This window comes from Rhopalosiphum maidis, chromosome 2 (assembly GCF_003676215.2).
Source record: "Rhopalosiphum maidis isolate BTI-1 chromosome 2, ASM367621v3, whole genome shotgun sequence".
Taxonomy (NCBI): domain Eukaryota; kingdom Metazoa; phylum Arthropoda; class Insecta; order Hemiptera; family Aphididae; genus Rhopalosiphum; species Rhopalosiphum maidis.
This window is the reverse complement of record NC_040878.1, coordinates 68,926,000-68,952,758: the sequence shown is the minus strand read 5'-3', so window position 1 is coordinate 68,952,758 and position 26,759 is coordinate 68,926,000. Positions and strand designations below refer to the sequence as shown.

At 26.4% G+C, this 26,759-nt stretch overlaps 1 protein-coding gene across 4 annotated transcripts; it reads right to left on the bottom strand.

Moving 5' to 3' along the window:
* Positions 1-79: 79 nt before the first annotated feature.
* LOC113552843 lies at positions 80-25,281 on the bottom strand. Of its 4 annotated transcripts, XM_026955818.1 has the most exons (27): positions 24,603-25,281; positions 24,378-24,537; positions 23,706-23,741; positions 22,639-22,717; positions 22,340-22,407; positions 17,148-22,219; positions 16,737-17,090; positions 16,544-16,669; positions 13,736-14,092; positions 11,991-12,080; positions 11,284-11,366; positions 10,813-11,203; positions 10,572-10,744; positions 10,373-10,508; positions 5,527-5,678; positions 5,084-5,233; positions 4,429-5,002; positions 3,797-4,350; positions 3,365-3,685; positions 2,417-2,613; positions 2,025-2,281; positions 1,708-1,934; positions 1,191-1,558; positions 1,010-1,130; positions 790-927; positions 615-729; positions 80-472 (listed from the first exon to the last, which is right to left on the bottom strand). In XM_026955818.1, the coding sequence occupies exons 1-26, from the start codon at positions 24,673-24,675 to the stop codon at positions 619-621; spliced, it is 10,368 nt and encodes a 3,455-aa protein (XP_026811619.1). In that variant the 5' UTR covers positions 24,676-25,281; the 3' UTR covers positions 80-472; positions 615-618. The 4 variants fall into 4 exon arrangements, with proteins under 4 accessions (XP_026811619.1, XP_026811620.1, XP_026811621.1 ...); XM_026955819.1 differs by lacking the exon at positions 23,706-23,741; XM_026955820.1 differs by lacking the exon at positions 13,736-14,092 and having other exon boundaries at positions 81-472; positions 24,603-25,280.
* Positions 25,282-26,759: the final 1,478 nt, after the last annotated feature.

Genomic DNA, 26,759 nt, shown 5'->3' with positions numbered 1-26,759 from the left:
TTTTTATTCTATATAAAAAAATATTAAAATAGTAGTACTTAAACTTAACTAAGATCTAAAATATAAATGGTATACTGTTATCAAACTAATCACAAAAAAAGGTTATAAGTGATTTTCACCTGTTCAATAATCTACATAAACAAGTTTCTATACAAAGTAATGAAAACATAGGAAATATAAAATCATAATTATTTTCACCTAATACTACAAAATAAATAAATTAGCCATTTCATACAATAAATACATAGGTGGTAATCAAAAATGATAAATATAACAGTCTTCTATAAATATATTTATACATAATTATTATAATTTTGAGATATTAACACACATTAAATATAAACAAATAACATTAGTATTGAAATGTTAATTTCAAACATAATCTCCAACTATATCGGAATGATAGTACATTTTTATTTAATTAATAAACAGCCAATTTGTCAGTCTTAGATACATGATAATTATTAATTGCCTGTAAAAAAAAATATCAATTCAAAATTAAATTATTTAAATATACAATTTTAGAATTTTTAAAAATAATGTAAGGTTGTATGCAGTTCATTATATAAGAAAATGAGTATTTAAAAAAACTAAGAAAAATGTTTAAGTTGTACCAAATTATTCGTCATCAGAATCATCTATCAAATTAATGATATCGTCATTTGATACAGGATCAGGGCTCAACTGAGGGACTAATATTACTTTTTTCTCACGTTCAGTATTTTTTTTCTAAAAATAAAAATGTATTTATTACTTTATTGATGTCAAATAAATATTATTTGTACCAACTTTAATTGGAGAATAAGATGTCCTTTTATTATTAACTATTACAGTTTTATTTGACTCGACACTTTTTACATGTTTTGCTTTACTGTTTTTATTGAATTCAGTTAATAACAAATGCTGATGTCCAATAACTCTATCAACCTAAACGAATAAATATAAATTAAAAATGTTTAATATAAAAATATACGTTAACATAGAAATAGAACAAAATCTAATTATTTACCCATTTTAATTTCTCGCCATCTTCAATTTTTTCATACTTGCTTCCAATTCCATGTTTTTTAACATGCCATGCCATTTTCTTAGGAGAATCAGATATTTCAAAACATTTCAAGCATTTCCATCTATAAATCACAAAATTGCAATTAAAATTTTTTACTAAAAAAAAAAGAATAACTACTCACGTTTTATAGTTGACTTCTTTATATAAATGCTCACGGAAAAGTTCTATGTTAATAGTTTCAAAAACATAGCACTTAGGACAAACAAAATGACCATTGGAAGATATTGTTCCTAACTTATCATTCTTATTGAAAACGTCTATTAACGTTTTCTGTTTATGAGGTTGAATTGAAGAGCTTTTAGTTGCTGATTTTGGACTTTTTGACATACCACGAGATTTATTGTTCATTTTCAATGGTGTAGAATCAATAGGTATTCCTCGACAAGTAGGAGGCACAAGTGTAGGTTCAATACTTTCTAAAGCTTGCTGTTCTAGAATGTTTTCTGCGCCTCCCAAATATTGCTTGTGTGACTCTTCTTTATCAGTAATCTAAACAATATACAAAACTTTAAAAATTTAACTTATAGTTAATGGTTAACATTATTTACAAGTTCAAATCTATATCCTGAATTTATAAATATTTAATTTGGTTTGAGTATGAGAATTATTAGTAAAAATAATGTAAAATGTATACAAACCATTTCAAATACTCTTAAACACTTTACTGCTACCGATGGATGTTGCGATTTATAATGTTCTTCAAATGTACTAGCATTATCGTCTTTGTTTTCAAATTGACACATTGGACATTTAAACATATTTGTTACTTTATGAGCAATAAGAATATGTGATGTTATCTCATTTTCAGTATATCTCATACCAGTAGAGCATATATTGCATACCCATCGAGCCACATTAGACGGAACTATAATATAGAAGTAGATTGATAAGTATATATATATTTTTTTTTATTAAGTTGATTTTAGATTAGTAATACAAAATAATAATAATATACCTTTGCTTCTACCTCTGTCAATACTATCATCTTCTAACATTGTTTTTCTAATTACAATCATATTGGATTGTACTGAATTGGTTATTTCTGATAGATGGGTATTTCTCATGTGAGTTCTCATTTCAACTCTATTGAAGTCAATGTAGTCACAATATTGACATTTATATAAATTTTCACCATGGTGCATTAAATGAAATTCTATTTGATTTCGTTCTATAGTTTTAGATGTAATGCATGGAGGTACACAATGTGGACACCTATAAAAGAAAATATATGTTAAATATACGATGATTAATTTATCATATAACAGTCATAACTTTTAAAAGTATTTATTTTTTCAAATGGTCTTCTAGAATTTTAGAACATTTAAAAATTAACTATAGTTTACTTACATGTAACATTGGTAGGTGGAATGAAGAATTGATATATGCGACTTTAGCATTTCCTCTGTCATACCTGTATAATTACAAAGAGGTATTGAGCATTTATATCGCATATTTTTTGGAACGAACTGTGGAAATATCTCTGTCTTAAAATTGTCATCTGGGGCTACCTCAACAATTTTCTTATCAAGTTCATCTCTTTTCATCTGTATAATATAAAAAAAATTGTTTGCTCATTAAAAATATAGATATTATTACAATACACGTAAAGAATGAAAATCTTAATTTAGATTCTAAAAAATACGTTATTTTAAAAATGTATTTTAATTTTAGATGACTGAGTTCTGGAATACGTACCCAAAATATACAATATATAACCTATAAATACTGGAAGTTTAATTTAGTATATAGTATTAGTACCTACTAACTAGCATAAAAACAAAAGTAGATTAAGCGAGTCAAAACATACTATCATTTAAAACATTTTTAAGTTCTTTCTTTTAAGATTTAAGAACTTAAAATGAATTTATGATTATAAAATCAAACACCAAAAGTTAATATTAATTAATCAACTATTTGAAAATAGTTTAAACTTAAAACTTTTGACATTTTTTTTTTACCATATCCAAGCTTAGAACCATACTTGATAGATAAACTTGTGTGCAGAGAAGTGGCATTTTCACATTGTAGGTATAGATGATTAGTTTGATGGGATGACAAAAACATGTAATCTAATTGCTGCCTAAATGTCAGCCCCCAAATATAGTGCTTAACTTCAATAGAGTACAATTTTACAATTATTTTTTAAGCATACTAATTCTATTATTCAAAATATATCATATTTTTTTAAATTTAAATTAACAATTTATTATTGATAAATTAATAATAGTAGAAAACAAAAATAGACACAAGACAACTATGAAAATAGTAACAAAAAAAATTTAAATAAACAATTACCTTTTCAGTATTCATAGCATCAAATGAACTAGCAGAAAGATTTATCATCTTGTCAAACATAAGTTCAGACTTTCCAATAGAAGGTACAGGATTAACAATTTCCTTAGTAGTATTATCTCGTCCTTTTGTATGTCCATTCAAATGTATAATTAGATTGGACCGCACCTTTGTATTGTATGTACATAATAAACAACCAATTGGATCTGAGAATATATGAGACTTTGGAATACTGTCAATAGTATCAGGAGAAAAACACAAGTTTTTTGTTTTGTCTTTAATAATAGGTTTTACTTTTAATGATCCTTTCTGATTGCCAGAATTCTATTTTATAACATATAAAACATTCAGTCAAAATTCTAAATGGCTATATATTAGTAATTGATTAACTTAACACTAAAAATGTAAGCAATATAATAAAATAAAAAAACTTACAGTAGAACGTTTTCTTTTCAAGCTTGTATTTTTTTGAGGTATTAAAGAATTGACAGAGTTATTTGTATCATTTGGTTGATATGGCATTATCTTACCATATGAATTATCTTCACAATCAACATTTTTCTCAGCATTATGAACATCCTTCATATGAGACATAATAACTTTACGGGTATTGCCCTTAAATGAACACTTGTTACACGTTAACAAGTTATTAAGCTTTTGTTTCTTCTGCTCCACTGTTTTATCTCCATAGACAATAAAATTATCTTTATTCAGATTGGTATAATTAGGATGTTTAGGTACAAAATCTAAATTTGTAATTTTATGTATATGTTTCATATGATGCGTAATAGCGCGTTGGGATGGTACATTTATATTGCATAAATAGCAATTGAAACGATCAGGTCCGTGAAGTTTGATATGTTCAGTCATGTTCATTTGAGTTTTAAATACTTTAACACAATACATACATTTTTTTCCAGCAGCACTATCCCAAAAAGGACATTCATTTAGATGGGTAAAATAAATATCACCATTTGAGAAAATTTTTTCTAAAAGACATAAAATTTTAAATAAGTAACTTAATTTTTATTTATTAAAATTTAAAAAAAATTCAACTGACTACTTACCACACTCTTTACAGACAAACAATTTATCCAATTCAATAATTGGAAATGCTAATCTTTTTGTCTTAATTGATCCATTGGTTGATTCTTCTCTCTCTAAACATATTTGTTTAGACGAATCCTCAAGTCCTTCTTTCTCTGACAAATCAACTTCATCTTCATCATCAATAACAATAATATCATCATTTGATGATACTTTTGGATCTTTTTCTTTTTTTTTAGATTCAGACCAAATACAATCTATTTTCAGTGATTCTTGCATATCATTTTGTTTCACATCATCAATCATAATAAATTCATTATCAATGGATAATGATGTACTACTTTCTGTCATTTGTGCTCTATCAGGAACTGTAATAACAATCGTATCTGATGGTTGAGATTCTTCATCAATACGAGCAGATTTCATAGCTACTGAAAGGACATCAGGACACTCTATAGATCTTTTTTTAGATTTTTGTGGCAAAACTTCAGGTAAAGAAACTGTATCCGCTGGTAGATTTACTATCTCTATAATTCCGTTTTCAATGACTTTTTTCAATCTTAAAATTTTCAGATTTTTTATATTTTTAGAATCCTGTAATTATAAGTATTTAAATAATTAAAAATATTTCATCGATGTAGTTATTTGTTAATTATTTTTATTAATTGTACATACGCAATTATTAGATACCGTAGAACGCTCCAAGCATAAAGGCTCATATTCAAAATGTTCAAATGCTAAATGTTTTATCATTGAATCAATAATTTCACTTCCAAACAAGCAGAAAATACATTGATATTTATTTAAGTTATGAAGCTTGAAATGCTGAAAAAAAAATTAATTAACAAAAATTTTATTTTAATTGTGAAATATAAATTTAATTGCTATCTTATATTTACATGATTTACAAATTAATTTGGTCTAATATTATGTTAATATCAGTAATATGGCTATTAGTACATAATTAAATTGATAAAATTGATACACAGCACTACAATTTGAAGGTGACACCTGACAAATAACAAAATGTAAGAGATTTTTAAAATAAACCATGTAAATATTGATAGTTAAAAGATTGAAGATTCCCTTATTTATCAAATCTGACACATCACGCTTACTGTAATCATTAAACTTGGATGGAGAGCAAAAAATCCTTCACCGTCATCTTCATTAGCACAAATGTAACAACAAAACTTATCACATTGTTGATGCTCTTCATTCAAATGAACTGTGAATTCGTTATGGAGATAACAAGAAAAAGCACAGCAACCTTAACAAATCCGAGTTAAAATACAATTTGTTAATAATCTGTTAAGAATAAACTATTACTATTTTTATTGTTATCAAAAAAAATAAAACTAAATTAATTAATATATTTAATATTATCATGATCTATTCGTAAACAAGACGACAGCCGACTACACGATATCATAAAAGTTTTGCAGCCATATGCCTATAAGACAAGACAATGTTTACAATATTACAACTGATAACAGATACAATCTTATAACGTTTCCGATTTGACTGCACTAGTAAATACAACATGGTAATTATTATCACCGATGTAGTAGATAACACAAATTTCATATGTTGAAGAGTAAGTTGAATTTACAAAGGGTAAGTGCAGAAAAATGATAACATGAATTTTAACAAATAGTATCACAAACACATTTTAAAATAATATCATCTTAAATTGTAATCACAGTTTAACTTCGATTATATACTTCACTACATAACATGCACTATGACTATACAGTGTAGCAAATAACAATATCCAAGTACACCCCAAAGTGTGGTGTCTGCTTGGATTAGCGATTTCTAAATTGTACTCCGTGGAACCCTAAGGGTTCCGCAATTATTCCTCAAGGACTCCGTTCGTTTTACCATAACCATTTAATATATATAAATATTAATAATAAAACAATCATTGAACTTTATTTAAAACAACAAGATATTTTAATAAGACTCCGTCAACTCAAATATAATACACCGATATGATATACAATATTAAAATCCTAATAAGAAAATATAATAGTCGAATTTTAGATAATAAACAATAAATAATATTTCATTCAGTTCTATCAGTGGCGTAATTATGTGAATATATCCCGTTTTTTTAGAATAACCATAATTAAATTCCCGTAAGCACTTAACTTTAAAAGTTTTAATACCAGTATTTCAGAAATATTTAAAAATAAGAAATAAAAATTCATGGATATTATTATGGTTGAGATTATTTCTTTTTTAAAAGATAAAACTACGATAGCTAAACAATTACAATATATGACAAGAAAATTGTATAGCTCATGGTTAAAAGATAACATTAATGAAATCTACAACTTACGACTTTTGTTATTATTTTTAACTAAAACTTTTTATAAAAATAAATAATATGAACGTGGTATAGACCGGTAATGAATGAAAACATAATATTATTTATTCTGTGGTATAAGGTATTAACTATTTTTCGAATATTATATTATTGTAAACCTTGAACAATAGCGAAACACCAATGTGCCATAGGCGCAATTAGAGGGGAGCTTGGGTGGGCTTAGCCCACCCAATTTTTTTATGTTAGTATTAATAAACAATACTAGTGTTGTAGGGGCCAAGCCCCCACGGGTCACTAATATCAATTCAGCCTACCCAGAAATAGCGCTCTAGTTGCGTCTATGCCGCCAACGACTATATGATAATAAAATGAGTAATGATCATTATTTTTGTAAATTATATAATAATTATGAACTTTTACTAACTTAAATACTTAATAGGAACGCTCGAATGGACTTACGATGTTATCAGTGCATCGGGACATTAAGTTGAACTCCGATGACGTACGGATATTTTGGCGTAAAAAAAACAAAATGGAAAATTGACTTGATATTATAACTTATGAAAAATATATTTTATTTAATTTAATTGTTTACTTTATTGTCTTTCAAAAAATCATTATTTTACCATTAACCTCATTTAATTTATAATAATAAATGTAATATTAATATAATATTGTAATCTATGAGAGTTGATTGTTAAGGATGGGGGGGGGGGGGTGCATAGCCCCACTAGAACGATAGTATAAACTTGTATCCTAATCCCAACTCAGAACCAATTCCAAATTACACCACTGAGTTCTATTAATACTATTGTTTCTTTTATTAATAAATATCCTATTATTTTTACTCCAATATATATATATATATATATATTCCGGGCCGGCACTACACGGAGGTAAGTGCCCCCCAACATTTGATTTTGCCCCTCAATTGCCTCCCAATAATTTAATGTTAAAGATATGTACGTTAATAAATAAATTATAAATAATTATTATTAGTATATAAAATAGTATTAATTTCTTAAGGAGTTTTTAGACATAGGTTATATTATTTTAAATTTGACTGTTATATTCAAATTAAATATGATTTTTTGCACAATTAGAAACAATTATACTAATAAGAGTTAATACTAACGGCACACTTAGTAAAATATCATACATTAAAAAATAAAACCCCTGGGGGTCCGCGGACCACCAATTGGGAACCACTGATCTATAGCAGAGAAGGGCAACTAAAAGTTATAAGAGGACCAATTTTTAGAAAATTAAAATTTAAGATATATAATATAAAGAGCAAAAAAAAAAAAGGTCATTCAAAATAATCATTTAAATTTAGCATAAACCAGTAGTTTTCAAACTGGGTGCCGCGAGTATCCACTAAGTGTGCCGCGGTTTTTTCATAAATTACCGATTGCATTGAATTCTGATATAAGAAAATGCAGGTATGTGTAAATTATTTGTTCAAAAATTAAAAATATTTGTTATCCCATCAATCACATATTTATTATTAAATGTTACAATTTTAATTAATTCAAAACAATTTTGTTCATCTAAAAAAAAGGTCAGTGTGCCGTGAAAATTTTTTGAAGTATACGGTGTGCCGTGTATAATAAAAGTTTGAAAACCACTGGCATAGACGTAGCATAGAGTAGACGATTGACTTTAAAATTGTATGATATAATTTGAAAATGTAGCACGGGCCAAATAAAAAAGGTTCGCGGGCCGAAAGTTCCCACCCATGATCTATAGTAATGACAAATTTATATACTTTTTTATTATATATACTATTTTATTTTTAGTTTTAGTTTAATTGACATGTTTAAAAATAAAATTAATTTTTTATTGAAATGTATTTAGTTACAAATACATTTTGATATTGTTGTTTCTAAGATATTGAGTAATTGTATTTTATTATTTTTAAATACATGTATCTATGTATATATTAAAATTAATTAAAATTATAAATGAAAATAAGAAAATAAAAAAAATATATAACAATATAATGTGTATAATATATAACATCTACAAACATTTTAAAATTTTTTGAATAAATATTAATTACATAAATATTTTGTATTTTTGGACTTTTAGTCAACTTTTTTTAAAACGGACATTTTGTCCATGGTCTCTTTGATCGATTACCGATTATATAATTTCTGGGTCATTAATTTTGTAATCAAAGAAATGCAAATATTAACATGAAATTCTCGTGCGATCTACTTTGTTTATCAACTAGATTTATAACACACTGATCTATTTCTAAGGATATTTACAATTTATTTAGATTACTACTAGATAGTAAATTAAATGTCTCTTAATAATACGTTACTATACGGTATGTTGAACAAAAACAATATCATATAATGTATATTAATTACTACAATTTAATAATATTATTGTTAACTTTAAATATTATATTAACTTATGAGTAAATATTTCTTTAAGGTATAACGGTGAGAATGGTGAGATTAAGTTTGCGATAGTTTGCGAAAGTTACAAATCTAGAAAACTTCATTGTGCATAATAATAGAAGCATACATTATAAGTAATGGTAAACAATTTTCAAATTTCTAAAATCGTAAATTTTCGTTTAAACACCAAAATATGTCAAAATAAACTATAAATATCTATAAAAAAAACACACTTATAAAATTAATCAATTTTCAACAAATATTGTTTAAAATTTGATTTTTTTAGGCTATATTAATACATGGAAATAAATATAATATAATATTTGTTTCAATAAATTTAAAAATAAATGTATATTAAACGATATTAGCTTAATTTAGTGACGTTTTAGGATAAAAAGAGGGGACAAGGGGCAAATAACTGATTTTTATCTTAACTACACATTAGGTTAATTACAATTTAAAATGTACCTATATTAATAAAATTTTCATGAAAATAATCCAAATTACTGCACGGGTTTTCGTACGATTTAACGGAGTTTTTTTTGCGGTTAACACCTTATATACTTACAACTTCTAAGTGAATTCTATTTATTCTTTTAATATTGCTATTAATTGCCGTTTATAAATATCGAAATCATAATAGACGTTTATAATATAAAATATGTCTATCATATTACATTGTATTATTGCTTACTGTTTAGTGTTTAGTAATAACAAGTAAAATATTTATATAAAAAAAAAGAAAACTCAAATAAAACATTTTAACCTACCTGTAATAAACTGCCAGTCAGTATGTTTAAAAATAGAAAAAAACTAAGTACCGTAATATCTATATATTTATTTAAATTTTTTTTTTGTTTATATGTATAATAAAATAACCTGGACCACAACTAATACACAAAATAAAAAAAACCATGACTACAATATTAAGTACATTAAATGTACTTTAAACAAAGCTGGCCAACAATTCGATAATTATTTAATCAGTCCTTCAACAATTTTGAGGTTTTAAATTTTACAAACAAATTGATAATAAGTCTCAAGGTATTTATGGTATTATAAGAGACTACGACACATAGTACCTTATAATTATGTAAATGTAAATGGAAATAGAGCATACTCAGTTATACACCTAAATTATACATATTTCTAACTACACCGCTTAATACAATATTTAAATTTCATCTAATACTAATAAATCTTTAAAAATAGAAAACTTACCAACGTTGCATTTGTAAGGCAATACAAATTCCTTGAAGTCTACTACCGATAACGTTTCTTTTGGATAGTTGCAAGCACCATCATCATATTCAAGTTTTATTATGAGATGTTTTGATATTTTGGTGTGAATTACAGACTAAAAAAATTAAAATATTATACAATGGAACTAAATTAACAAAATTATAGATAAAAATATTACCTGGTGAACTAAAACATGAGAGGCAGTATAAGCACGATAAAAGCAATAAGGGCAAAAATATTCACAAAAAGTGTATTTATCAACAATATGGTTAGTCAAAGATTCTTCATCGTCAAACATTTTAAAGCAGTAGGCACACATTTTAAACTGTTCAACATTGTAAATTTGGTTTTCTAAACACACAATGATTAATAAGAAAACATTATTTTGTATAATAAAAGATAGTAATAAAACTATTTACTTTTTTTTTTCTCTGTATTTGAAAAATGTAATTTCATATGTAATTTAAATAATTCTTTTGAATTAAAAATTTTTGTGCAAGTTCGGTCCATACATTTAAAAAGACCCAATAGTCTTGGCAGAGCAGACATTTCATTAAAAGCTAATTTTGTTTTCATCACATTCATTGGTAAATCTCGTACTTTTTTTTCATAATCTTTTCTATATGCTGTGTCTATTAAATAAATTGTACCATCTATGGGTATACCATTATTAACAATTTGTTGCCCTGCTTCAAGAAATATTTCTGAATTTGGAAGAATAAGCTCACAATTTGTCTTTGTTTTCATCCACATATTAAGATCATTGTTATCAGACGCACTTGAGTTCATTTTAAAAGTGTTTACTTTTACCTAAACAAACATTAATGATTAAAATAAAATATTAAACTATAAAATTGTATATTTTTTATTTTAATAAAATAATTATATACCTTTAAACTCTTAACATCACCATTGCATGAACTCAAAAATGGAAACCTTCCCTCATTAGAACCATGATTAATGCTTAGATTCACTACATATAAATATATAAAAAAATTATTTATAATTAATTTTATTTAAAATCTATTGTACTTAATTCATAGCTAATTTGCAAATTCTGGTATATAGTTGTGGCAGTAACTTATAATATAATATTAAAAACAAGTACAATTTTTTTCTAGAAACTATGAAATAATCAAAAATTATAGTTAAGAATTTTATACATTTTACAAGAAATTAGTATCTAACTGTGTATATAAACATATGATGGAAGGATCTTATGAAGTTATTTATCTTTATCAAAAAAAAAAAAAAAACCTTAATAAAAAGGTGAAACTTAATCATCTTATAACATTTTACCACAATATACTCTATCCAAGTTAAGAAAAATATTTATAAGCAACTAATATTTTAAGGTTGTAGATAACACCCAATTTTACACATACTGTGTGATAATATTACGCTTATATGCATATATTGGCCACCAAATTCAGTTCTTGAATTTAATATAGTCTGCTAAAAATTAAGAACCTCACTTTTCCCAGGAATTTAAAAACTTTAACATTAAAGCTAATATGATTCATACCGAAAAATTTCAAATCCCATCTAATTTTAATAATAAATAATTTAATAATAATATATAATATATATTTATTACCATTTTTGTCAATGGAATTTGATTGATCACTTGGTGGTTTATTAACAGACATATCACAAATATTGCTTATACTTGAATTGCTAGGCTTATCTGTATAAAAATCAAAACATACATAAATGTATAGTATATCTATATTAAGAAATTACATTTAATTAAATACTTTTTTACAAATAATATGTTACAAAATATATTACTGTATTTAGTGAATATAGCATGCTGATTATTAATATAATAATAACAATTTACACCAAACAAATATATAAAAGAATTGTAGGTTTTATAAATTGTGTAAAATGAAAATTCAAGCATGAATTATATGATATGAGAAAAGTTGTAAAAAGGTTACAATTATACCATAATACACCTGTGGTGTTTGTCAAAGGAGTAAAAATCTAAAATAATATGGGTTATGTCAAATTTAAACAGAACAATAATAATAGTTATAAAAAATTCAACTAAATAGTATAAAAAGTAGAAGTTATTAAGACTTGTTATAATTTGTATTTATAAATCATATCTGTATATTTTAAGAGGACACTATATCCCTATATCCAATTTATTGTATCTATCCTTCTAGTGCGTAACATAGCAAATCTACGCTTAGCAGTTCAAATATAGCTTCATTAACTTTAAAAAAAGATTAAGTTAACTAATTATGAAACTTAACGATATGAACTTATTTTGTGTTCTTGTGTCAAGATTTTCACGATAATTCTGTTCTTGAGTTATAAAATTTTTTAAAATATACTATTTTGTATAAAACTTGTTAAGAAGACGTTATACCCACATGTGTTGACTCTGTCTTACTAATGTAGATTATAGCAAATTTTCATTCAGCAGAACACAATTTGTGATATTAGCTTTAATATTAGAGTAAATTGACCTATTATCAAATTTAAAGGTAAGAATATTATCTATAAAATGTCATATGCTTTTATTGAAATTATCATTTTAAAGTGAGTTATGAATATTTTAAAGTTATAATATTTTACATAGCTATAACTCACTTTAAAATGATAATATCAATAAAAGCATAAGACATTTTCTAAACAATATTCTTACCTAAAGATGGAATTATTATAAAATGTGAGAGCATGTTAAAAATGCTTATAACTCGATTAAAAACAGAATTATCGTAAAAATCTTACATAAGAACACAAAATAAGTTCTTATCATTAAATTTTATAATAGGTCTAATCACTCTTAATATTAAAGCTAATAAAGCTAAATGCTAAGTGCTAAGCATAGATTAGGTATGTTATACTTCGGAGAAAACAAATCGGAAGTAGGGTTCTCTTAAATTGTAAAACCTTTTATTTTTCTAATAGGTGAATAAAATGTTGACAAATTATTCATAGCTCATTTTCATAACTTATTAAAAAAATTGTTTATTTATTTACATTTATTTTTACTAGTTATGTTGTTTATTTTTAATTTATTAAGATTATTAAAAAATAATTCATAATTTTTTGGTTTAAAAATAATTTAGTCATTTATTTATTTTTAAATAATTTATATTGTTTAAAATATACAATTATGAGATGAATAGTGTAATGGTTGTTATTTACGAAGATAAAGATTAGGTACAGATTTATATGCATGGAAAATCTTAACAAGAAAATATGAAAATATTGTAAATACCATGTCGAATAGAGACGCCGATTAAAAAGTTTACGAAGTTGATAATGTATATATCAATTAACTTCATAGATGTATTTTACTATGATGAGTTACTATTTACTTACGAGCACTATATACATTTTTTTGGCATTCAAGTAAATGATGGGAAACTAAATGTTCTAGAGCATTTTCCATGAACAGACTATTAAAATTTCTCCAAAATCCAGATCCACAAATATTGCACATTCCATTCCAACTGGTTATCTTATGATATGATTTAATATGTTTTACAAATTCATTGTAAAATATTGTTGAACATGTATTTGGACATGATTCATCAATACATTGGAACAATAACATATTATTTATTTTTTTACAACTGATATTTCCTATTATTCCCTGAGTTAAGTCATTTCTTAGGACAAACACACGATTATCTTCAAACAAATTTGTTTTTTCTTCATTTGTCATTGAAGCTTCACCTTAAGGGCATTACAGTATAGTTATTTATTAATTATATGGTATACAACAATATTTATATTATGACATTTTAATTGTCTGAAAATGTAATATTTTTAGGAAACGAAAAATACTTAGAATATCAATAGATATTAAAACAAACAATTATTATTGAAATAAATTTAAATGTTAGTACTAAAAAAAAAAAAATTGTATATTAAATATTCAACAACAAAAATACTATTAAATTATAATTAATTTACTATTATACTAGTTTATTTAGTATTAAAATGAAGCGTTGATTATCTGCACTTATCATTATGCGATAATCAAACAATGATTTAAAATATAGGTACAATGAACATAAATTTAAATGTTTTACATAACTAAAAATAAAACAAATGTACAGTATGTATAACATATAAGTATATTAAGATAAAATAAATAAATGCATATTGTTAAAAGTACATGATTAAAAATTAAAATAAAAAAAATTGACAAGCCGAATAAGTGCAAATATTTAATGCTTAACTATATGTAGTAATATAGTATAATGTAAATTATTAATGAAGAAAGTTCACGTGCAAATTAATAAAAGCTTTTTTAGAATAGTTTTTAAATGTATTTTTTTTTATATTATTATTAAATATCAATCAGTATATCTTGTAAATTATAAATATTTATTATAAATTAGTATTGAATATTTCCAAAATAACTGGTTTTACAGTTAATTTTTAATTTAACTTATTATACTTAGAATTAATTTAAGCATCAAAATGTTTTTAAAAGTATTATTTAAAACAATAATAAAACATCAAATTCATTTAAAAATTGATGATCATTCAATATGCTAAAAAGTTAATTTTCTTAAACCATTTAAAAGAGTTAAGCTAAAATTGTGAAACTATAATTCCATTTTTGCACACATTTTCCTAAATATTAAACTAATGTAATTGAAACAAAATATGTCATTTAAAATATTTAAGATTAAATTAAATGATTTAAGTTAACAATAATAGAAAAATATCAAATAAATATTTAAAAAAAATGCAGTATCATTAAAGTAAACGAAGAATTAGTTAACAAATATAAAATGTAAAATGTATTAGTTTTTGATAAATAATAATTCATAATTTATGATTCAGATTAAATCGTTTTGGTATCTACATACACTTGGTTTTATATACAATGTTTTTAGAATTTTTAAATCTCCTTCAATTGTAATTTGTATAGGGAGGATATTATAGGAATATAAAAATTTGTTTGAAAAAGTACTTGTTGTCCCACTAATACGCCACCTAAAATGTATCACCCCAACACTATTGTTTGTTATCACCCTACTATATAGTCATAGTGTACCGTTAATGTTCCTATAATTATTGTATTTAGCATGTGATATATAATACCAGGCTCAATAATTTTGTCAAATTGTTGGAAAACTTACAATAATTTGCAGCAAGCAAGATTCCAATATAATACTGTTAACCAAAGTTATAATTGTGTTAATCCGGACACAGGGGCACACACCCAAAACATCGAGGGATATAGGGTTCTGCTAAATAGGGAAATAAAAAGAAATTTTCTGGAATCGTATTTGAGAAAATTTATGAGGAGAACATGTCTCGGAAAACAAGATACATTTGAAACTATTTTAAAAGATATATCTGAGTTCTGGTCTCCTTTCTAATTATGATAAAATAAATATTATACCTATACTTAATTATACATTTATACATTTTTTTTAAATTTATAAGCATAATACATTTATTTTATTTATGGCAAGGTAATAACAAACAAGAGTGACGGACCGATAAATTTCATGCGGTGTACTAGTAGGGTGATAACAAACAAGTACCTATGAAAATTAATATATATATTTTTTAATTGTTATTTTGTTAATTTAATTTATAGTTTTATAAATAATCCAATGATACCAATTTAAAATGTAAGACAGCACAAAATAGCATACAGAGAAAAGCCAATAAAAACTTGTTCTATTAAATGCCTTATATTACAAATATCTTCTATACTCCATGCTACGAGAGAGTACAACCGCCACGCGCATAGAAATGATTTAACTCCAACTGCCCGAGGTCAAATTTTCCCTACCATGTGGTCAGCTTTGTACATATAGCAGTTTAAATATCATACCATGAATATGACAGTGACTAATTTTTATATATATCAGTATAGGAGTTAATTAAGAAGTATAATTTATTTTCCTTATTAATATTAGCATAAAATAAAAATATTATATCAGTAATCACCTCTGTATATTATAACAATGTTGTATAACATTGATACGACATATACCGAAAGAAGGCAATCCTGTTAGGAATGTGGTAGAGATGCGCAGGAATGAACACGTTTTGGTCACAACATAGTCGCAATCTCTTGTGGCACGAAGTATAATTAAAGCATAATCACACAAACAAAATATTATTACTATAAAGAATAACAAAATATAAACTTACGAATAGATAATGTATCACCAGGCAAACAACGAACTCTTAATGACTTTTCTACAATAATTGGAGTATTTTTGGCCATGTCTAGACAAGAAGATAAACTTTGGTCAACCTTTGAACCTCCGAGATTTACTAAAAAATGTAATTAAATTAGACAATGAAACTAAAAATATTAAAAACATAACCAAGATTTATATACTTATTGAATTGGATTGTTCATTACTCTTTAGAATCAAATGATGAGAAACTAAATGTTCAAATGCATTTTTTACATAATATTGTTCAGAAACCAACTTGAAGTTGTGATGACATGCTTTGCATTTTCCATCCCAAACTACAAATCGATGATTCTGATTTATATGTTTGTAAAAATCATTGAAAATTACAGTTGAAAATTGATTTTCTAGACAACTCGATACTGAGCATTTGAACAATAACATTGAATTTATCAATTCACAACTTAAACCAGCTAAAACACATTTTGTAGAATTCTCTTTTAATGTGTATTCAGAATTTGTAATATCAAACTCTTCTGTGCTGATTCTTGATTCATCTAATCAAATAAAATTAGATTTTAATAACTATCAATAGTCTTTAAATATTTACTTACGTTGATAATTTTGATCTGGTAAATATGTTAACATATTAGATTCAGGAGGATTCACATCAATAACTGATTCTGGTAGATTTTCATCATTATTTAACCCTGGAAGATCTTTATCAATAGATGACTTTGCTGAATTCTTATCAATAGTTAAATGTGGTGGATTTTCATCATTATTTAACTCTGGAGGATTTTTATCAATAGATGACTTTGCTGAATTGTTATCAATAGTTAAATCTGGTAAATTTTCAAAAATAGGTATCTCTGACAGATTCTCATCAATAATTGTCTGAGGTAGAATTTCATTAATATTTTGTTCGACATATTCTTTTTTAATAGATGAAATAGAATCAGATTGTATTTGCTTTTTTGATTGTATAATTAAATCTCTTACAGTTAATGATTGGTTTTGATCTTCATTCTTTTTAGAAATAACTTGATCAGCCTCTATAGGAGGTAAACAACCTTCCAAAGTATCAAAACTAATTGAAGAATCAATATAATTTTCATCTGCCAAAGACATACTAATACGTATCACTGTCCAATGGCTATTCAATTTTTTATCTTCATAAAAATGCCGTGATGCCATATGTTTGACTATGTTATTGTAATCAAGTTGAACATAATAACAAAAGGAACATAAATATCCAAAAACTACTTTACTCCAAATTGGATTTGGATAAACTAAATGTGAAATTCCATTAGTTTTATCATAATCGGTGTGTTCTAAAATATGTATATCTAATTCATCTTCATTTGAATAAATATGATTACACATCTTACATTTGAATCTGTATTCTCCAGTATGACTAGTTATATGATTATGAAACTTAAAATAATCATGAAAAACAACTTGACAAAAAACACAAGTATAATTATCATTTACAGACCCAAGAGAAAATGTTTTTGAATCTAGGGAATTTTGATACCCGAAATTCTCTTTTATAGATTGATGTATTAATGATTCAATACAATTCTTAGACAATCTGGATGGTAATACTTCCTCTCTACAATGTTGAATTTTATAATGACGAACAATATTTAATCCTTTATCCTTATAATTACAAAATTTACATTCCAAAATATTATCAGAAGTTTGAAAATAAGATTTGTCTTTAAAGTCATTTTCTGATAAAACTTTAGGCATTATTTCAGTAGATATTACATTGTTTGACACATCATTTAATTCAGATTCGTCATTCAATACCACATTATTAATGGAATTATTCAATTGGTTACGACTAGACTTCTTAAATTTCTTATTTCCCTCCCTTTTTTTTTTAAATTTATTTGGTTGTTTATTAGACATTTTATTTAAAACTGCAGTTTTCACAATTACTGGTGGTAAAGTTTTATTTGCCATTGATTGTTTACTATATTTTTTTTTTGTATTTAATTTAACTGTAGATTTTTTAACTTTCTTTTTAGTGTTTTTTGGTTTTTCTACACCACAAATTAATTCAATTTGATCATCATTACAATCCACTTGTTCAATATTAGATGCTTTCTTTTTCTTTGACAAAACTATATTTGTATTTACATAATCAATTTGTTTATTAGTTCTACATTGTCGTATATTTGAAGCATTTAACACAGCTTCACAATCAAACATTTCACTAATGTCAGCATGAAGTTTGTCTAATTCTGACAATCTAGCCTTTTTAAATTCTGGTTTACTAACATGAACATTTGATTCAATAACAGTAGACGTATTTTGATTCTGCACAGCTGATTTATTAGAGATATTTTCTTCAAATGGTTTAAGATCTGGTAAAGGACTTAATACAACAATTGGCTGTTCTATCATTATACTAGTTAAGGTTTCAGAAATAAGTTTACTATTTCTGTTATAAAAATTAGTAGATTTTAATCCCTTCCCATCTGATTTAGTTTCAAATTTAAATTTGTTTTTAACGTCTCGTTTATTTTTAGAATTATTTCGTTCAATTTCCATTTTTTGTCTTGCTAATTTAACACTTAATGGACCTAAAAAAGGTTTTTTTGGTTTTATTTCTTGTGCTTTTTCAGTATTTATTGGTTTATTATTGATTAGTATATCATTGTTTGTACTGGAAATACCTAAATTACAGTTTTCAATTCTTTTAATATTTTTATCATATTTAGCAAGAACAATTTTTAAATCTTTTAATTCAGGTTTACATTTGTCTTTAAGAATTTTAAAATTTCCATAGGTTTCTTTAGATTTTTTACGTTTCACAGCTTTTAATTTATGTTGATCAGCTGATGAATGATCATTGACATTATCAGAACTAATATTTCCTTTATTTAATTCATTTAAAGTATCATTTTTCTTTTTGGTTATTACTATGTTTTCTGCTTGATTTAAATTATTATCATCTGAAATGTCATTTATACTTTCTTCGTTAGAAGACTCTTCACTAAGATTTTTCTTCATTTTTTTTCGTTTCCTTTTTTCTTTTTTCATTTTTCTTTTAAGCTTTTTTTGTTTGTCAATATTAAGTTGTTCTTCATCTAATATATCTTTATTTTTTAATTGATCATTATTGCTATTAACATCTGAACTTTCTAACAATTTGTTAAGTTTTTCCATTTTATTTTCATCTTGAAATATGCTTATGACTGTCATAAACTTTGGATTTTTTAAAATGTCAATCAAAACTTTCTCATCAATTTTCGGGTTGTCTGCTGTAGAATTAATCTCATTAGAGGAAACTAAATTTTCTTCTTGACTTCTACTCAAGATTTCAGTTGTTGTAGAATTGACAACTTCTGATTGTTCTTTTGAAGTAGACGATATGATATTATGACCGATTTCAATTGGTTTAATATCATCTTTCATGTTAAGAATTGATACATTATCAAGGTTCTTACTACATTCACCAGATTCCAATTTTTTATTATTTTTTGATGGGGTACTTTTTTTTAATTCAGACTTTGATTTATTTACTTTAGAAGTTTTTAAGGTTTCATCTTTTTTCAAAAGAGAAAATCTTGTTCTAGTTCTTGGACCACACTCATTATCATATGAACTCTCAACGGCTTCTTTTACAATTTTTTCAAATTCTTTTTCCTTGGAATACTTTTTTGGTTTCTTTGGCTTTTTATTTTTAATAGGTTCAATTAAAATGTTATTTTGTTCAGATTTAGAATCAAGTTCATCCTTTTTAATCTCACTTGGAATGTTAACAGTGATTTTTTCAAGATTGATTTCTGGATATTTTTCTTCATTTTCTGAATTATTATTAACCATTATTTTCATTTTAAGATCTTCATCTATATTACTATTTTCAGTTATTTCAATTTCTATGTTTTTATCAATATTTATTTCATCTGTTTTTTTTAGATCATAACTTTTTTTTATTTCAGTTTTCTGACCATCTTCTATATGTTGTTTAAGAATTGTATTAGTTTTTTTAACTATTTTGGAATTTTTCTCAGCTTTTAAGACATCTACATTATTTTTATTACTCTCAAACGTTTTAGGTTTAGAGTCCTTTATTGTTTTATTATCAATAAGATCTTCATTATGTTTAATTTTTGGTATCTTAAAACTTTTAATATTAGCTGTTTCATTTACAATTCCAAAAGTATTATAAGAAGAATTAATTATGTTATTTTTTTCAATTTTTTCATAAATATGGTTCATTTGTTTATTCTTTTCAATACCTTTTTGTTCTTTGCCATATTTAGCTTCTCTATATTCTTTATAATTACGAAACTGAACTCTATTTATAACTGAAATATTTTTTAAAGACCTTGGATCTCTCTTAGATACTATATCATTAGTGTGAGACTTGTATGGCACTGGTTCACAATATTTTACCATTGGTTCACTATGGGATGGAGTAACATGCATTTGGGTAGAATTACTGAATAGATTAAAATCATTTTTTTGATGATCATTACGTCTGTTTTGATTTTGAGGAAACGGTCTATTTTTAAAATGAATAGAGTTACCACTATTGTGTTCTGAAAAAAATGGTTGATTGGACAGTTTAATATTTATATGATTTGGTAGACTTGGATCATTATATCCAGACATTTCTTGTGCTCTAGTTTCAAACAATGTGGTATTTGAATTGTCTATATTTGAAGCAAAGAGAGTTGGAATATTAGTTGAAAAAGTGTTTTGTACATTTGATATTAATGACGGATGTGTATTAATTTGACTAACGCTGTTTTCAGAACTTAATAAAGATTTATTTCTTATTCTTGGATCACGGGGTACACTTACATCAGCAACAGATGTCATAAAATCGTTACTTTTCTCATTTGCTTTGATAACTGGTCTAAGAGACTCAATATGTAATGAAGTACGACTTACTTTTGAATTTTCAAGATCAATTAATGTACCTGGTTTTAATGCAGATATAAATTTTTGTCTAATATCATTTGATGAATTAATTTTATGCAATTTATTTATCTCTGTGTTAGTTTGTGCACAACTCGTGGTAGTAGATTTACTTAATAAAATATTATCATGAGTTACTATTTCATTGGAATTTGATTCAGTGGATGTTATTAAATTTACTCTTGATGCTCCCAAATCCATAAGATCTGATGGTGGTAATGGTGGTGGTTGAACAGGTTCCACGCAACTAGCTTTTTTTATACCTTCTATCACATTTTTTACATAGTTAACATCAATATCGTCAATGTTGATGCCTTTCAACATGTCTTTATAAAGAACTGGACCATTATTCTGTTCAATTATTTCATTAAAAATTTGCGTTGTAAGTTCAGTGTGTGGAATAGATGCATCAGACTTATTAAGTTTTTCAATAGAAGCATTGGCTGCAAAACCAATTATCTTATTAAGCCTTAAACGACTGTCTGAAAACTCAGGTAGATCATCCTTTTTGGGCATAGAATCATTGAGTAAATTTTTGCTACTAGATGAATCGCTAATTTTAAAATTTTCTAAGTTTTTATTAATAGTATTCTCATTATTTGGTGTCAAATCATCAAGACTATCCGGTAGAATGTTTACCATCTTATCATGACTAGTACTTGGTACTGATATTTTATTGGAGAGTTCAGACTTACTATTTTGGTTTTGATTACTTTTATTAAGTGTACAATCTACTTCTGAGAATCTGCAAGGAAAAAATTTATTCAATAATAATAATTAATAGTATCTTATTTATATAAATTAATTTCAAAATATACTTAGATATAGATAAATAAATAAAATATAAAAAGTATTCACTACTTACATTTTCTGTTCATTGTCATTTAACTTAGTTTCTTTCATCCAACTAGTTTTAAAATCTTGAGGTAAATACTGTGAAAGTTCAGATGTATAAGTTAAAATAAAAAACATACAAACAACTAGTGTATGTTGTATGTTATAGTCATTTTTAATAGTATTTTTATTTTAATGAACAAATAAAATGTAATAAGGAAAATCTAATGTTCTAAAGCATCATTTAGACTTTATTCAAACAAATAAATAATTATAAATTTTCACAAAAAATTTTTAATACAAAATTTAAACTAATAATAAAATACTTACATAGTTTAATGGACTACTGTAGCTATCATATAAATCATAAAATACTTTTCTACAAGTTTTTAATCGATCTGGCGACAACCTAGGAAAAAGTAATAATAGTATTAATATAAACAGAATTGTCACAAAGAAAATAGTAAATATTGCAAATACTAATTATAAAACTTAATTAATTTATCTAATTCTAAACTTTAAATGATGTTACGATGAATAACATTACAAAAAAATACAAAATACAAAACAAAAAAAGTATCATGGCACCATGGCAGTTGATAAAAATTAATACATTTAATTAGCAAAATAATAATGAAATATGTTTCAACAGAATGATTTAGTTTCCATGTATTTTTTTTTCACATACCAAACTAATAATTTTTAAGAAATATATCTAACAATAATTAATAATTCAATCATTATGAAGCGGTTTTAAATACTAAAGTAAAACAATTTCTTAATTTGTTGAAAACAAAAAACAGAGAATTTCCCAAATGTACATACTATTGATATGGTGGGTATATAATTTATGGGAACTAAATAAATATTAACTCAATATAATAACTATGTAAACACAACTTTATTTCAAGTATTTGTTTTTTTTCTTTTTTACATAATATATTATAAATGTAATGCTTATAATTTTAAGACATAGGTTCCTACTACCTATCTCAAAATTTGGATTTAAAATAAAATTAAAAAAAATGTTTCATATAAATAAGTATTTCAGTTGTATTATTACTCAACACTGTTTTAAGTAAATTGCTTAGTATATAGGTATATACGAGTTGACATTGGACTATCCTCTTCAAATATGCCACTAACTTAACAATAAAAAAAAAAAACAAAAAAACAAAAAAAAACAGTAAAATATTTAAGTATTTAATACTTTTTTAATACTTAAGTTGGTTAGTATTAATTTAAAATGTTTAACAATAATAAATAAGAACCAACATAATGAAACAAGTACACAAAATGCAATGTTTTTTCATTAAAAATGTGCAAATATTGGATAATGTTTGAAGTTATCTTCATATAGTGACTATTAAAGGGTGTAATTCATAAATAGTATTTACCATAAATCATAAGATAAATCCAAACCCATTAAAAATCTGAAACACCATAATACATTTTTATCTAGGACATATTAAACTAAAATGTAAATTAAGTATGTAACCAAAAATATTAAAATCGTTGTAAATTTAGGAAGTAGTTTAGATAACTATATGATAAATTACAGATTGTTATTAAAATTGTTTTTTCATAATTTTAAGCACATGATTCTGTAATATTTTCAAAAGATAACCAAATGCATAATTAACCTAAAAATATATAAGCTTTTTTCCTATAATTTTCTATCTAAGTAATAGATAATCTGTATAAAAATGAGAAAATAGATAGCTAATTCATATACTTAACAAAATTAAAATTATACGAAATAAAAATACCAAGAACTTTAGTATGTAAGTAATATTGTAATAGTAATATTGGCTACACTGAATAAGCAAAAATTCTCAGTTAAAATCATTTTTACATTCTGGTAATTTAATTGATTTATCTTTACGGCATTCAATCTTAAATACATATTGTCATTAATGCTGTATCTTATGTAAACCAAAGAAACGAGTCATAATCGATGATATTTCAATGTTTCAATTTAGACCGACGACTCAAACGGGGGTGCGTACTATTCTACAATAATATAAAAATAATTAACAAAATGATATATGGATTATTTAAAGTCAAACCTTTTGCCGTCCACCAGTTCATACAAACACTGCAACTTGGACACATGATCGGGTTGAATTTCCAACAATTCCCTATTGTCGATCACTTTGGTAAGAAATGGCAAGAAAGACTGAAGGTGCACCTGCAGTTTGTCGAAATAGTGTTGATCTTCTACAAGTTCTGCGGACAAAATAAACCAAGTGAGGTAATGAGCAGGCCATTGCAGAACAAACAAGACAACGTACCTTCGGGATCGAGACTATCGTCCTCGGACGGTTGGTCTCCGTCCCGCGCTGGTGGTTCATCAGTGTTTTCCATGGCCACGAAAACTGGCTTATAAGGTTTAGGAGGACACAGATACTCACGCTACCACGGTTGGACGGTAAGTGAACCAAGTGAACACGCGCGCGTGACTAAAATAAAAATGGCGGCTATTCAACGCAGGATGATGTGGAGGGGGGCAATGACGCAGGTGCGGCGGTGTTAAGTAAATCACCGAAGAATCTGGTTGGGATGGCCCGACGACGGTACTAACATCGTCGCGCACATACGATCGCGTGAAAATTAATACCGTCGACGGTGGAAACAAACACGTGCTAAACGATCACATGACCGAAGCGACGAAAACCAAATTATTCAAGTAAGCTAACCGAGTTTGGAACATATCGTAGGGGCGAGGCGAGCTCGTGCGGTTAAAGCGAAACCGACCAGCGCGAACCGTGACGAACAGACACTTGTGCGCACTGCGCGTCGCGAGACGACGGCGAAAAAGACGGGCGAACAAAAAAAATAAATATGAACCGACGAAACGCCGTATATGTGTTTACTGTGCACTGTGCATTGGGAATAATACTGCGATTTGTGGTCAGCGTATTAGTCATAGAACGTAGAAACGGCGCGATGTTGCGGACGAGACTGCGATTAGTGCGATTGACCCAGCGATGGTGTGCGGGGATCCGTGTGGTGCCTATGGCCGCCGCCGAACAGACGCAATAGCGCTACGGACTATACGGTGCAATTTTATGTTTGGGATAGTAGTGGTGAAGGTGGTGGGGAGGTGGTTTGTGGCTGGTGAGCAAACCGCGTTCGTCAGCAGTAATAGTCCGAAATCGTTCGACGCGTCTTGTCGTTGTGTGTAGTATATCGCACGGTATTTCAATCGCGGTCACTACTGTGTATCCTATGCGCTTATATTATCGTATTCAGTAAATGGTTCACTCTTCAGTCAAACTTTACTGTCGTCGCCGATCGCGTTCACAGCCTTTGTCGTCGCGCAGTTTCCCCCGTATCTTTACAGTGCTGTCCACGACGCCATAACGAAAACAGTTCATAGTCCACACCACAGAATATCAATATTCGACGACGGCGCACGGTACTCCGAGATCCTTCCACAACAGCTGTAGTTAACATCGTCATTTTACTCTCGGTTTCCAGTTCTATTGTGTATCTGTTGTTAACTGTTTGCTATCATTCGATAACATTGACAGATACGTGTTTTATATTTTCACACATATTGTGCAATGAATGAATAAACGTTACCAAAATATCATTGTACGCACTATTTAAATACGACGTGTTATTATTATTATTCTTTATTTCATTTCTTTCATCTTTGCGAACGACGGACGGACGAAATACTCATCGTCCATTTTTATTATTGAAAAATATTTTAGGTTAGGTTCTGGGCGTTGTGCGTTCGCGTTCATGTTAGTAATTTGATTAATTTTGCAAGTCGACAGTCGCTAATCACTACAATTTAAATTGCTATAACTCTCACATGTGCAGATGATTCACCAAATACGTCATCAAAAAGTTCTACGGACAGAGGCAAGCAGTTTATACTTTCGTAGTTCACCGATGATCGGCGTCGGTGTCAATAATTTGAATTTTTGTTTGAAGAAGTGTCTACATAACTATGTTACTAGTGAGTTCGTTTGCCACACACATCTGTTATTACGACAATAAACGGCCTTCCTTTTTACGACGAGCGATGATACATTACTTGCGAAAGATTATTTCACAAGTAATGTATCATTGTAATCAATTTAATCATTCAATGAAAATCAGAAAACACTTGCTAAATTACGACAATACTAAAACTATACCTATACGTACGTGGTACGTGATCTAATCTTCGATCACCCGATCCCAGTGTAATAGTATTGCCACTGTCATTTACATCTACTGATCCGTAATAAAATGTTTAGTATGAAGCAATTTGTGAGCATTTTAAAACAGTATTTTTTTTCATATATTTTTAAATAATCTTACCTTTAGATTGTATGGTAAGTGAATTCTCTTTAATTTTAAAACAGCAGAGAAAAGTGGACTGTTGTGAAAGTAAAATGTGCTATGTAGTTTTATTAGACAGATAACACATGAGGGTGTGGCACCTTCTTAAA

Bases quoted from the DNA above. Each gene is read 5' to 3' on its own strand.
- LOC113552843 (XM_026955818.1), bottom strand. From the start codon at position 24,675: ATGGAAAACACTGATGAACCACCAGCGCGGGACGGAGACCAACCGTCC. The intron at 10,745-10,812 runs GTAAATAGTTTT...TTGTGTGTTTAG, and splicing joins AAATACAGAGAAAAAAAAAA to AAAACCAAATTTACAATGTT. The intron at 3,686-3,796 runs GTAAGTTTTTTT...GTTATAAAATAG, and splicing joins TGAAAAGAAAACGTTCTACT to AATTCTGGCAATCAGAAAGG.